The 13,519-nt window shown below is 41.9% G+C and overlaps 1 protein-coding gene across 2 annotated transcripts in view; it reads left to right on the plus strand.

Annotated features, from left to right (window-relative positions):
- Positions 1-13,519, plus strand: part of LOC121871468 (tip elongation aberrant protein 1-like) — a 77,994-nt gene that overhangs the window by 51,329 nt on the left and 13,146 nt on the right. For both annotated transcript variants that reach the window (XM_042373813.1, XM_042373811.1), the window contains exon 5: positions 4,597-4,801. In XM_042373813.1, the coding sequence (XP_042229747.1) occupies positions 4,597-4,801 (205 nt within the window). The remainder of the gene's footprint in view (positions 1-4,596; positions 4,802-13,519) is intronic.

The following is a 13,519-nucleotide window of genomic DNA, read 5'->3' on the forward strand; positions in this document are numbered from 1 at the left end:
CGTGGCTGTCTTCTGTACTATGCGTGAATGATACAGTTTCAAACGACCAAGGAAATTCCTTTCATAGTAAATGAACGAATTTGTTTACCTTTTTGAAAGGTTCCTCTATGACACTGTAAAAACTAACTTTACGTGTGTTTCAACTTTTTAATTATGTTTTTCGGCAAATGTTTGAACATTGTTCATAGTAGACTGATGGTAGTGAAGGAAACACGACTAGTAGATGGAGCTTTATTCCTGACGTTTCGTCACTAGACTTTTTCAAAAGAAGTTTAATGACGAAACATCAGGTAAATTATGCACAGTAAATATTTTTTCTATTTAAAAGTATGACTGCTAGAAATAATATTGATAAGTTATTGAGGAACAATAAATTTGTTTGTGGAAAACGGAAAATTTCAGTAATTTGATTTTAGGATACATGTTTTTGTTGAAGTGGAACAACACAGCGTAATGTCCTTGTAGACAACACCTTAGATGGAAAGGGGGGAAGGGGGGGGAGGAAAACTTAACGAAAATTGTTGTGTAGCGTAGGAGAAATTTTTAGGTGAAAACAGGAATGACCCAAAAGTTTAAGGATAATAACTTACAGTCAGGTGAATTATATCTAATCCTGTGACCTCGACCTTTAACAGAGTCTTATAGTAATTGTGTTTAAGAATCTGATGGGATAGTTTGATAGAACTTCTGATGTTTTGACTTCGAAGATCAAAGATTCAGAATTAATCACATGTAATTTTTAGTTAAGTTTCATCAAAGACGGAGTTCAGAAAAAAACGTGAAGAGGGTCTAGTGTACTTTAGCTCGAGAATATGTATTGCAGGAACTTTCATTGTCTGCCAAAATGTTTCTTATCCGATACCCGAGCAGGTCAGTCTTCTTTTTTTTTAAAATTATAAATCAAGGTCAAACTGTTGGCGTGGAATTCCAGTGATTGATGACAAGGTTGATCACTTTATTTACAGGACACTTCGAGCTTTTACTAGTTTTTAAACTTTCATGAAGCCTTTCCGAGGATCATCTCAGGAATGAGTTATTTTGGGTTGAGATCGATGGTCTCACGGCATAAATTATGAACACGGTGGCAGGGTAAGTAATCCTATGAGTGCCTTCACCTACTCCCTTCTGATACTCCTGTAATATTCATCAGTGTTATTTTTACGTACGGGAGATCTCTGAAACGTTCGATCCTATGATTTTTTTTAATACAAATATTTAAAAAACGTAACTCCTCTATAATTATCTTACTTGAGTGGGAGGTCTTTCAATTGGCCGTATATTTTTATAGAAGAGATTCATCCTTGTTTCGCTGACAGTACTCTCCGGGGTGCCATTGTCATAGAGCATATCTGTGAACCTTTCAAGCATCCGGAGATACCGTATAGGTTATTAAGCAGGTGAAGTGAAGCTGTTCCCTTACCAACGAAACCAAACGTAGTATGACAACGCCTAATGGAACCGGCACTGGTATGTAAAGAGCTTTTCATTCCGTCCCTCTCACAGCAAATCCTAGATCCGGGCTTTAGTATTGGCATTTCATTCGTTGTTCACCTCTCACTGTGATGCTTACATCCTTATAGGAGAGTCTTCTAAAACCAAGAAAACACAAGAATGAAACTGTTTGCTTCGTAGGACAACAGAGTATTACACTTGAACAACTGCACAAATTTCTTTTTGATGAGTGAAAATAAACATGAAATTTGGTGTGATGGTAGATGCTTTCATGCTGATTATTTATACACACAAAACTACCTTCAGTACCCATCGTTAAGCATGTACAGTACATAGGCTTTGCAAATCCATATGCCAGAGAAATGCTTCCCTCTACTTTATCATACAAGTGCTTCCATAAATGACATAAAACAGGAACTAAACTTGAGCCATTCATCCACATCCAATTCAAACAAATACGGCGATGCTTTATGAAGCCTTGCGCAATGTGAGTAACATGTCCAAGATATTTATGCACTGTAAGGAAGAGAGGTGGGTCTTTAGTCTCGATGTGTTGTACCGGCGGTATCAGGTGTTCTGTGGGTGCTAGTCGAGTATTATAACGGGACTAGCATGTATCAACTGCAGGTGCAACGTTTCTGATGAGAGCCAATAGACCTTCTGTGTTTTGCTGGGCCTGTCATACGTTTTTGCAAAGATTCTAGACGATATGCAGTGAAGAATTATCCATGGCAATAAATATATGAAACAAGAGAAAAATTGAATCCACAGAAACATGTTTTTTCTTAGATGAGTTGGTCATCGTTTGATATAGGAGCATTTTCCCTAGAAAGTTCAAGTCCCTTTAAAATCCAGACTGTCTCCAACCAAAGAACCGAGCTTTTCACCACCAGAGAACGAGGGCGAGGAGAGCCGGATGCAATTAGGCCGCGCCTTGTCAGCGGTTTCTGGCTGGCTCCTCTTCCCATCCACTGATATAGGCTACCACTATCGCTTTCTGCAACACCCCCCACCCCAGTATAGAAATGTTTTATGAGATTTCCTAGAAGGCAAGAGAGGCTGTAAAATTAACTTAATCCTGAATTTATAATGGAGGCTTTTAATGTAAGGATAAAGGCTGGGCAAGAAACACCAGGAGGGGGATCAAATACGTCGTTTAATTGAACCGAGAGAGGAGAAAGTTTTGTTGACTGTTGATATGAAAATAAAATGATTATTTCAACATCACCCGAGGGTTTTTAGTATTGTATATGGATTTCACTTCAAGATTAAAAAATATTATTCTCAGGATTGAAATAGATTATATTTTATTCCGATGAAAGTTCAAGAAATTGGTAAACTTGAATAAGATTGAAGGAGACTATGTGTGGGTTAGACCATGATCACAGTAGACATTAATGAGGCTACAACTTAAGATAGTAGAGGAGAAAAATTTGATTACATTAAATGGGGTTTCTAGAAGCTGAAAACAGAGGCACGGATAACATATAAAATTAAAACCCAAAACAGATTCTTAGTTCTGTTTGATGAAGAACTTGAAGAACAAGAAATTGAACTTTATAGATGTGCCATTGCTTACAAAATGTTACCTAGATTATTAGACAGAGTAATAGACATATGATGATCTTTGTGGAGAAATGAAATAGAAAAGTAAACAAATTAAAGAATATTGTCTTTAAAATAATTAACTATGGAAATACATACAAATAATATTAACTAACTAGAAAATATTAGATAAATGACACTGAAACATGAAAAGTAAAGATAATGAGATCCTATTTAAGTAAGGGACAGGTGGTCAAACTATATAGAGAAACTGTGGAATAATAATGATACAGTTAAGGTAATGAAACAGAAACAAAAACTAAGCTGCCTTTGGGGGGGAGGAAGGGGGTGGTAAAAGAAGTTGAGGCAAAAGTTAGGAAAATGAAGAATAATAAAGCTTGTGGTGTTCATTAACTTCCAGCATAATTACTGAAACGACTGGGTAGGGATGGGTTGGGGGGGTATTACTTCACTAGAACATATAACTATTAATACTAAAGGACAATACGCAATAATGGAAGAGAAAAACAACACGAAATTTGTGCTATTAATCAGATAACCAGGAGCCTTACAGTGACCCCAGTTGTGGATAGTTAAATGTGAAAAGGCTTTAGCGTTTGTTACGTCGAAGATCATAAAGTTTAATTGCGTTTACTACTTGTTGCAAAGAGGCAAAACAGTGTGTGTGTGTGTGTGTGTGTGTGTGTGTGTGTGTGTGTGTGTGTGTGTGTGTGTGTGTGTGTGTGTGTGTGTGTGTAACAACTGAGGATGTGTGTATATGTGTGAAAGTGACATGTGGCTGATTTGTGTGACAAGTTGCGGGTGTGTGAGGTGATGACTAGTGAGTGATGTGTGGTGGTGACAGAGGTGCAGTCGTGAGGGATGTGTGGTGGTGATGGACATGCGGTGTTTATCACAACTATTAACGAGTCAGGCTTGAGTGGTGTATAGTATGTGAGTAGTACAGCGGGTTTTGCTGGTCCACGATCTTGTCAACACACGAACTGAGTTACCCAGACCGACACACTGTTCAAGATAGAGTTCTGTGAGCCGGGAAGGGTATTTGTACTTGGGAAAATTCATACTCGAGGGTATTGACTCACAGATGTATGTATTGCTAAAAAGACTGACGAACGTGAGTTGACAAGTTGGAAGCTTTCTCGACCTCTGTAGAATTTACTATATGTGGGCTGCGATTAGAATTAGCTCCGTGGTCCGGACTGATGACGGCAGCTGTCCGCCCCTAGAGGACCACGGTCCGTCTTTTGAGGACCTCTGCAGGCTTAGAGCTCACCAGCGAAGGTAAGGGATCTCGCAGTAAAATCACACGTTATCTGTCGTTTATTAAAGAAAACGATGAGGGTTTTCTGGCGTTAAAGAAAACGATGAAATGAAACTCTCCAGCGATGACTCCATTAATTTAAAGTAACAGCATCTTTAGCGCCATAATACTGTATATAATCTGCTATAGTAACGGTTTGCATCCACCCAGACGATGTTTAATTTGCTTTACATCACTCGTGACATATTTTTATCACTGTAATGAATGACCTTTATTTCTAGATATATTGTTACATGTAATATTTTACTCTCCGCCAGACGAAAGTGTGGCGGAAGTGGCGGTGGGAGGGCAGAGGACGAGGGGTAGCACCAGCTTGTGGTGGTCGCGGGCTCAGTGGCGGCGCGTCTGGACCCACTGGTCGCAGAGGCCATACTGCTCTCATGATAGGAGACTCCATGCTCATCTACGGCGGCTACCAGGACTTACGAGGTTCCTCTGCCGAACTGTGGAGCTTCAACACACGTGAGTACTCGTTGATCCCTTACCCAGCATGTTTATGTTTGTGATTGTGATTATTGGAAGCTTTGGCATGGTGGCTGGCTCAGTCCTCAGGTTCACCTCTCCCTCACCCTGATCTCTATCTTCAAGTTCATCCCTAGTGTATACAAATTATCACAAAGACAATATAAAGGTGAATGAATGGAAAACAAGAGCAGATGGAAGATTATCAGGGAGATTTCACAAGGGTGTAGACGTAGAGAGAGACTAATAAACTGCTCAAATGGGATCTGAAAGGGGTGTGAAACAAAGTGTACAAAAGAAATGACAGCTAAAAAATAAAGGAGGGATATATTGTGGGAAAGAAAGGGGAAAAATTATGAAGAACTAGTAAATGTAACATGAGAATGGACGATAGGTAATTAGCCTGCGACAAAGTTGATTAGAGTTTGCTCAGACGGTGTCGATGTACTTAGAGAATGGTAGGTAAAATATTGACAAGAGGATGTGAAATTGAGAATTGGTGAGAGAAAGAGAAAGATAGGGAGAAGGATATACTGGAAGTGAGGAATGTGGATATCCAAAAAGCAGCAGCGGTGTGTGTGTGTGTGTGTGTGTGTGTGTGTGTGTGTGTGTGATATTGGATCGTGGAGCCCAGTGTTTTTAGGGTAATGGTTGACTGTGTGTAAAAATTGGGATAAACCAAATGATTTTTAGGGTCTTCTTGTGGAGCCTCACACTATAGCGGGATAAAACCTGTTACTGCAGCAAGAATGAATGAAAGGTAACGAATAAGTAGACTGTGTGATTGCCCTTGACTACAACCATCCTACAGCATAGCTAAAATTGACCAGGAGTTACATATGACCCGTAAATTAAATACCTTAATATACAAATTATATGTAAAATTTATTCATGACACCGTTGATACCTGTTACTGAAATTTACTCTCAAATTTATCATCAGGAAGAGTTTGTCTAAATATGTGTCATATTGATCTCTAAGATAATGATGAGAAGTATTGAATGAGTACATCACACTCCCTTGACAGCTGTTCTTACTGCAGTTGTATGTATGACATTACTGGATAGTTATATGAGGTGTTGATAACGAGGCGACTGATCTCTGTAACGAAGGAACAGAGATTGTGTACCGGCATATCCTCACCCCATCCCTGCAGCCTCTCTCCTCTCCTAATTGCCACCTCTCTCCAATCAGATCCTGACAGCTGCCCTCTACTAACTCCACTGTCAATTATCATCTGCTAACTTTCAGTACTCCTCTACCTGCCGCTGTCTGCCACCTCCTCTCTGTCACCTTCTCTCTGTCAGCCGTCTTTTATCAACTCTATATCAGTTTCCCTCAGCCATATCCTCTCTGCCAGCTGCACTGTACCACCTTCCCTCTGCCAGCTGCACTGTACCACCTTCCCTCTGCCAGCTGCACTGTACCACCTTCCCTCTGCCAGCTGCACTGTACCACCTTCCCTCTGCCAGCTGCACTGTACCACCTTCCCTCTGCCAGCTGCACTGTACCACCTTCCCTCTGCCAGCTGCACTGTACCACCTTCCCTCTGCCAGCTGCACTATACCACCTTCCCTCTGCCAGCTGCACTGCACCACTTCCCTCTGCCAGCTGCACTGTACCACCTTCCTCTGCCAGCTGCACTATACCACCTTCCCTCTGCCAGCTGCACTGCACCACCTTCCTCTGCCAGCTGCACTGCACCACCTTCCCTCTGCCAGCTGCACTATACCACCTTCCCTCTGCCAGCTGCACTGCACCACCTTCCCTCTGCCAGCTGCACTGCACCACCTTCCCTCTGCCAGCTGCACTATACCATCTTCCCTCTGCCAGCTGCACTGTACCACCTTCCCTCTGCCAGCTGCACTATACCACCTTCCCTCTGCCAGCTGCACTGTACCACCTTCCCTCTGCCAGCTGCCTCCCTTGTGCCGTGGTGGGTGTCAGATTACACCAGCCAAGACCTCGTTATAGGGAGGCCGGTCTCACTAGTCCCCCATATTGATTCTTCAGCAATGTGTCTTGTCTCTTGATGACTCATAGATGGCGTTTCATTTTTCATTTTGGCTTAATATGAAAACACTTCCAAGTGTGAATTCCTATTATAATGGGATTGATTTTATGTTTTGATCATCTAGGCATTAATTTAAATACGAACAAAAATGTTATTAATTCACTTGTAATAGATAAAAAAAAAAACCAGAAACGTCTCACTGATATGAATAAAAAGATGTTTTGTTTCCTAAGAATATCAACTGTTGGTATTATTGAAAACGTTTGCTATATTCTTAAGGGAACAAAATCCTCTTGCATTCATTGGAAAAGTTGGTTCTCGTATACTGAAGCTCCTGGGATATTGGCTTTTGTGTGTAGACGTAATGTTTACTGTCCTAACCAAAACCTAACCTAACCTATTCAAGGATATTTCTAAATAGTGAAAAGACAAATTGATTTTTCTGGAACACCGGCTGTAGTTTTACTCCCTTTTGTCTCCTTCCTCTCTCTCTCTCTCTCACTCTTTCTTTCTTCTTTCCTCCATTTCTCTCTACCTTCATTTCCATTTCTCCCTTTCTATCACTCTTCTTAGTTCTCCTCTCCCCATCTTTCTTCCCCCTTTCTCTATTTCTCTTGTTTCTTTCCTGCATTTTCGTTTTCTCTCTCAATGTTTATCTTTTCTATTGCTTATTCATTCTTTCTTTCTTCTTCTGTCTCGCTTCTTCAATTCCCCTTTTTCCTTCTATATATTTTGTCATAAATGGTTTTGTGTAGGCTAAAAATCCCATAAAATGCTAATTTAATATAATAATAAATACTACGACAATCTTGACTAACACCTAATAGTCGAGTTCACATTAATGAGGAAGTCTTTCGAAAGGATTGGAAAAACGAAATGACGAAATAACATGTGGAGAGGTTAAGGAATTGTTGATTAAGGTTCCACTCCCATACTGCCCAGACTTGAGTTATATCCTTCATATTGTGCCCATTTTACTGTACTTTTTCACGCGTCTCACCTTCTCACCTAGTTCCTCATTACTGTAAGTGGGGGTCTGTCTGCCTGACTATGAGTGTCTCTGTCTGACTGTTCCAGCAATAGCTCCAAAATGGGTCCCAAGGACATGGGTCCAAAGGCTGAGCACTTTATTATTATTATTGACCACGGACCCCCGACTGAGATATTGCCATGGTGATTGCGGGAGGTGGCTACCCATGTCAAGGAGGGTTAACTGTGACAGTCAAGGTTAGGTTAGGTTAGTTTAGGTTAGGTTAGGTTGAGATGGTTACCCATGTCAGGGAGGGTTAACTGTGATAGTCAAGGTAATACAGTATATACCTAACCAGAGTAAAGCCGAGAAATTTTGCAAATAAAAATATATTTTTACCTACCGGATTCCCGAGCATATTTATGGGAGGAAGCAGCAGACCGTGCGCTGAGGGATCAAGTTTTGCAAGCTGACATGCGGACATAGAGGTCCCGGGAACAGTAACCAGATTAAAATTTGTAACGTGGACTTAGAGCGAAGTAACAGAGCACCAAAGAGAAGGAGTCGAGAGAGGTGTTATGGAGGCAGTAGGCTGAGGTGGATGGATCTCGACTCACCTAGGAAGCAAGTGGAAAAAAATATCATTATTTTCTCTCCTCCTCTTCCTCAGCATCAATCCCCGGTACAAACCCCACTGCACGCACAACCCCCAGCACAACCCCCCAGTACAACTCTCCAAGAAATTCCCGCACCCCAGCACACTCCCGCCCTCCAGAACACACCCGGTCCCCACCACACCTCTGGCCTCCAGCACACCCCCGCCCCCAGAACACCCCTGCCTCCCACCACACCCCCGCCCCCCAGCACCCCCCCCCTTCTGCTTGTTGGAGAGGTTCACAAAAATAATTTTACTTGAGTTCATAATTATTCCGCCCGTAATAAATTCTGTGACGCTAACATGAGAGAATAAACAAGGACCCAAGGGAGGTTGCCCTTATGTGGGACCTAACCAGTGGTGTTTGTTAGCAGGGGGAGGGGGAAGGGGAGAAGGAGGGGAAGGGGGAGGGGGAAGGGGAGAGGGGGAAGTATGGGAAAGATGGAGAAATTGAAGGGAAGAATGGGCAAGAGGGAGAAGAGGAAGGGAAGAATGGGAAGGAGGGAGAAGAGGAAGGGAATGATGGGAAAGATGGAGAAAGGGAAGGGAAGATAATGTGTAAATAGTGGAGAATGGATGGGCAGAGGGAGGAAGGAGCAAAGACTGGTGGCCTGAGGGATGGGAGAAGAGGAGTTGTATTTAAAGGGAAGACAAGCGTGAAGATAACTTGGACGAAAGAGAGAGAGAGAGAGAGAGAGAGAGAGAGAGAGAGAGAGAGAGATGATGCAAGTGAGGGTAAGAGATAGAAGTGATGCTGAGAGATAGAAGCGAGAGTGAGAGATAGTCGACAGAAGATTGAAGCCGAAGGGTTAATGGGTGGTTGGAGAATTTGGCTGCCAAAGTTACCGGGAGAGGAAGACAAGTGATGCTAAGGCGTACAGTGCAGCCAAGGGTGTACAACAAGGGATGGCAAGGTGTACATAGGGCAGCCAAGGGTGTACAAAACGGATGGTAGGGTGTACAGCAAGAAATGGTAGGATGTACATAGGGCAGCCAAGGGTGTATAGTACAGCAAAGGATGGCAGGGTGTACAGTTGGGGATTTTTCTGACTCGTACAGTCAGCGTTGTTATTCCACCCTCCCCGAGAGTATCGACTCGTGAATCCCAAGCATTTACAACTATGGGGGAGAGGGGGGGGGGTAACGGTGGCTGGTGTGAGGGGGAGGGGTAATGGGGGCTGCTGTGTGAGGGGGGAGGTAACGGGGGCTGGTGTGTGAGGAGGTGGGGTAACGGGGGCTGGTGTGTGAGAGGGTGGTGTGTTATGGGGCTAGAGGGATGGGAGAGGTTTAAGGAGTTGGTTGTGTAGTTACAATGCTGTACTCGTATGTATTGAGCAAGGATTAAAATACAAAAAGCAAAATACAACTTATGCTTAGAATGTCTTCCCACACATTAGAGTGGTATTCCCAGCTTGTGCTACAGGTCGCAATATATGTCTTAGACAACTCTCATGTATGTTAGGGGTGATAGGGGGCTGGAGTCTCAATGTGCCCTTTTATGACAGGGTGACTTTCTGACCCAATAAAGAACGGATGTATTTGATTTTGTTTACATAAGCATTAAATAATTAATATTATGTAATCTGCAATAAAAACATATCATGGAAGCGGTAAACTACGTTTATCTTAAAAATATTAATGTGTGTATGACAATGATGAGTTAGCAGACCGCAGTTCCACCTGCTGCAAGCATTTCCTGTTTGGTTATAGTTTCAATACAATTATGCATACTGTAGGATTTAAGCTAATAGACTAACTTATGTATTATGGTTTTCATTTTTATTTATTTATATTTTAACGGGGATTAGCCCAACCAGGCATAGGTCACCGACCCACATCGGGGCCGGGGGGGGAGGGGCGAAAAAATTAACTAAAAATAAATACAGAAACGAAAATAAATGAAATCAAATCAAGAGTGAGAAACGATATATAAGTTGTGTTGTCAAAAAAGGTGAAACAATTGAGACCCTGCAATTGTGTGTGAATGAGTCAGGAATTCAGATCAGCAACCTGGGACTTGGTCACAATTTTTGTGATGCCATATGGCAGCAGGGTCTACCATTAGACAACACAATATGCTTCCAATATTTTCCCTGGCGGTATTATCTCCCTGTTTGATAGTTGTCTACTACTACTTTGTATGATTTTGTCATTTCATGCATCACTTACAAATAACAGATCCCCGTAACTGGTTCCTACTTAGACACGAGGTGCAATTCAATTATTGTCAGTTTTTGATGAAATAATGTTGTCAACATAAAGTAATATCTGCCTTTTATTTATCGAGAGGTTTACGCTCTAATTTGCGGGGTGATCAGTAGTGTAGCCTCGCACCTACACAGGCCCCTCTCTTATTATGGTTGTGTGCAGGTTTCTAGAACCTAACTAAGTTCTGCTCGAGACTCAATGCACTGAAACGCAGGCGACGAGATTCGGCAATGGACGCAAGGTGAACTGCATTTTCCTTGAATATGTGTTGTAAGAGTAAACGGCCATGAAAGAGAAAATATTTGGCCAGAAATATTATATTTCTCTTATTAGTTTATTCAGATTTTTTTTTTAATATTCAACGCTTTGCAAAGACTAAGAATTACCAGGATTTTTTTACAGTTGTCCCGGGAAAACACGATTCACCATCACCTCTCTTACCACCATTACTACCATCATCACAACCACAACCATCACCACCACCCCACCCCCACTACTACCCCCATTACCACCACCACCACACCCTCCACGTGTCCCCTAACCTAAATGGCTTCACGCATGGCAAAAGTGTATTTAATTGCATTACTACATTCCCAACTGTGCATGGGGGCGATAGTCACACCTCGTGTGTATTGATCCAGGTAATACTACGACCATGAAACAGCAAGACTATTTGAGTCATGAAATGGTGAATCTCAATGTATCAAGTCAACAACTACACATATTATGATGTTTGGACTAGGCGGCTTGTATAGAGATGTCACAGAACGGTACTACTTCCTGCCAGCTGCCACCCCTTGACATCAAAACACCTATATACCCGTCAACACAACTGACTATAAGTACATAGCGTCACATCCAACACATCACCAAAGTAAGGGCTCTTTAAAACATACACAACCTAGAGACTGAAAGCAACATCACACACACACACACCATCTACTCTGATGGCTTTCTCAACACTGCCTGTGGGAGGGCTGCAAGTGCTGTCACTGTCACTCAGCCTAACGGTAATAAACTAGAGGATGGAGATAGAATCAATAAATGGGCATACACTCTACAAACTCACCGCCCTCAAACTTGTAGGAATCACTGCACAGTCTCATCATCATTGACTCCCTAGTTTAAATACCTACCCTAAACTCAGTGTCATACACTCATCAATGAAGCCAGACACATGCTATTTATGCGCGGCGTGCTGTCGATGGTGTCAAGGGTCAAGATGCTGTGGATCCCCTCTCACATAGGCCTCAGTGACCACGACAGAATGGGATGCTTTAGCTAGACTCGCGTCTAACAGACACACTGTTGAATGCCATTTAGGCCTGTCAAACAGAACCCTAACAGCCAATCCATTGTCTACCGCAATGAGATCGAGATATATGAAATAAACAAGTCACATCTGATGGTAAGACAGGTGAAACTTGCTTTGTGAATTTTGTTTTGAACACGTATTAATTTAAAGAAAAAAGATGTTAACATTTTATAATATAATTTGTATTATATTATTACACAGTTAACTTAAATTTGATTATTTTTGTGTAATTGAACAAATGAAAGAATTCCTGATTTTTCACTGAAAATGAAAATGTTATCAGAATGGAACAAATCAAACAATTATTAAACATAAGACATAGTGGTCAATAAAAATTACTCAAGGACTCCTACTAATAGTCCCTTTCTGGGTTGCAGTTTTTCCGCCATTTAATTAAACATCAACTTTCGATCACTGACACTAAACACACAGCTCCTCTTGCCATTAGCACATCCACACCTTCTATTACGTGGCACTGTTGGAAATATCTGGATTCATTAATATTTTCACTTCTCCCTATAAGGCAACTTGGCCATGTCTTGTCAAAAAACGTGGAATGTTGAACTTATCGTCCTGCGACCCGTTCATTGACTGTATAAGACCTTGGAGTAAGAAGGGGTGAAGTGAAAAAAAATGAGTGAAGGACACGGATAGGATATGAAAGGAAGAAGTGGCGTGAGAAAGGCAGAGGTCAGGCAGACAGAAGCAGTAAGGGCTCTCCATTAAAGGTTTTATAGGGGAACAATGGCAAGAGTGAGGGAGGAGGCTCAGGGAGTAGGAGAAGAACGGGAACGGCGTGAGTCTAGTTTAGTTTAGTAGTGGTACACAGGACTTGGACCTTTATTGCCAAACTTCTCCCTCTCTCATCACACACGAAGCAGTGCTGAGAACATTAATTTCCTCCTGCCAAAACCATACCTGACTTAGATTAATGCTGTTTAATATACTTCTTTCAGTCACACACCTGAATCATCTTCACTAATAGATTATGTAGGTTATTATTGACAGTCATCTACCTTCCCTCAGACATAACAGACAGATTACACAAACCATTTCTACCAATCTTAACCCTCCTCCCCTCCGTCCCCAAAGGCAAAATAATACCAGTGTTATTATTTCCTGCAGCCTCGCACTATCACCCTCAGATGACGCCAAAACTTCCCCTTCGTCGCCACCCAGAAATGAGACTAGCCAGTGTAGCCAATTCTGTCGCCCTCCTCTTCAGTTACAGATTTCATCGATCTGTGATAACACCAGCATCACAGAGAAGGTTCAGTACGTGTGTGTGTGTGTGTGTGTGTGTGTGTGTGTGTGTGTAGTTATATACTTGGTAGGCCTATGGGACAGTCTACCAGTACAAGTCATGTGGCCGCAGTGAGTCAGATTATGATTTTTCCCAGTAAATAATGCACTTTAAAACAGCGGATTTGAGTGGATTATTATTGACAGAGGAAATTTTATATTTTGGGCCGCTAGAAGAGGCATTGAGAAAAATGAGAACAGAACAAATCTTATCATGTGAAGGGGCGCCGATCGTTCTTCAGTGACATAATAAC

Source organism: Homarus americanus, unplaced genomic scaffold (genome assembly GCF_018991925.1).
Source record: "Homarus americanus isolate GMGI-L3 unplaced genomic scaffold, GMGI_Hamer_2.0 scaffold45698, whole genome shotgun sequence".
NCBI classification, from domain to species: Eukaryota; Metazoa; Arthropoda; class Malacostraca; order Decapoda; family Nephropidae; genus Homarus; species Homarus americanus.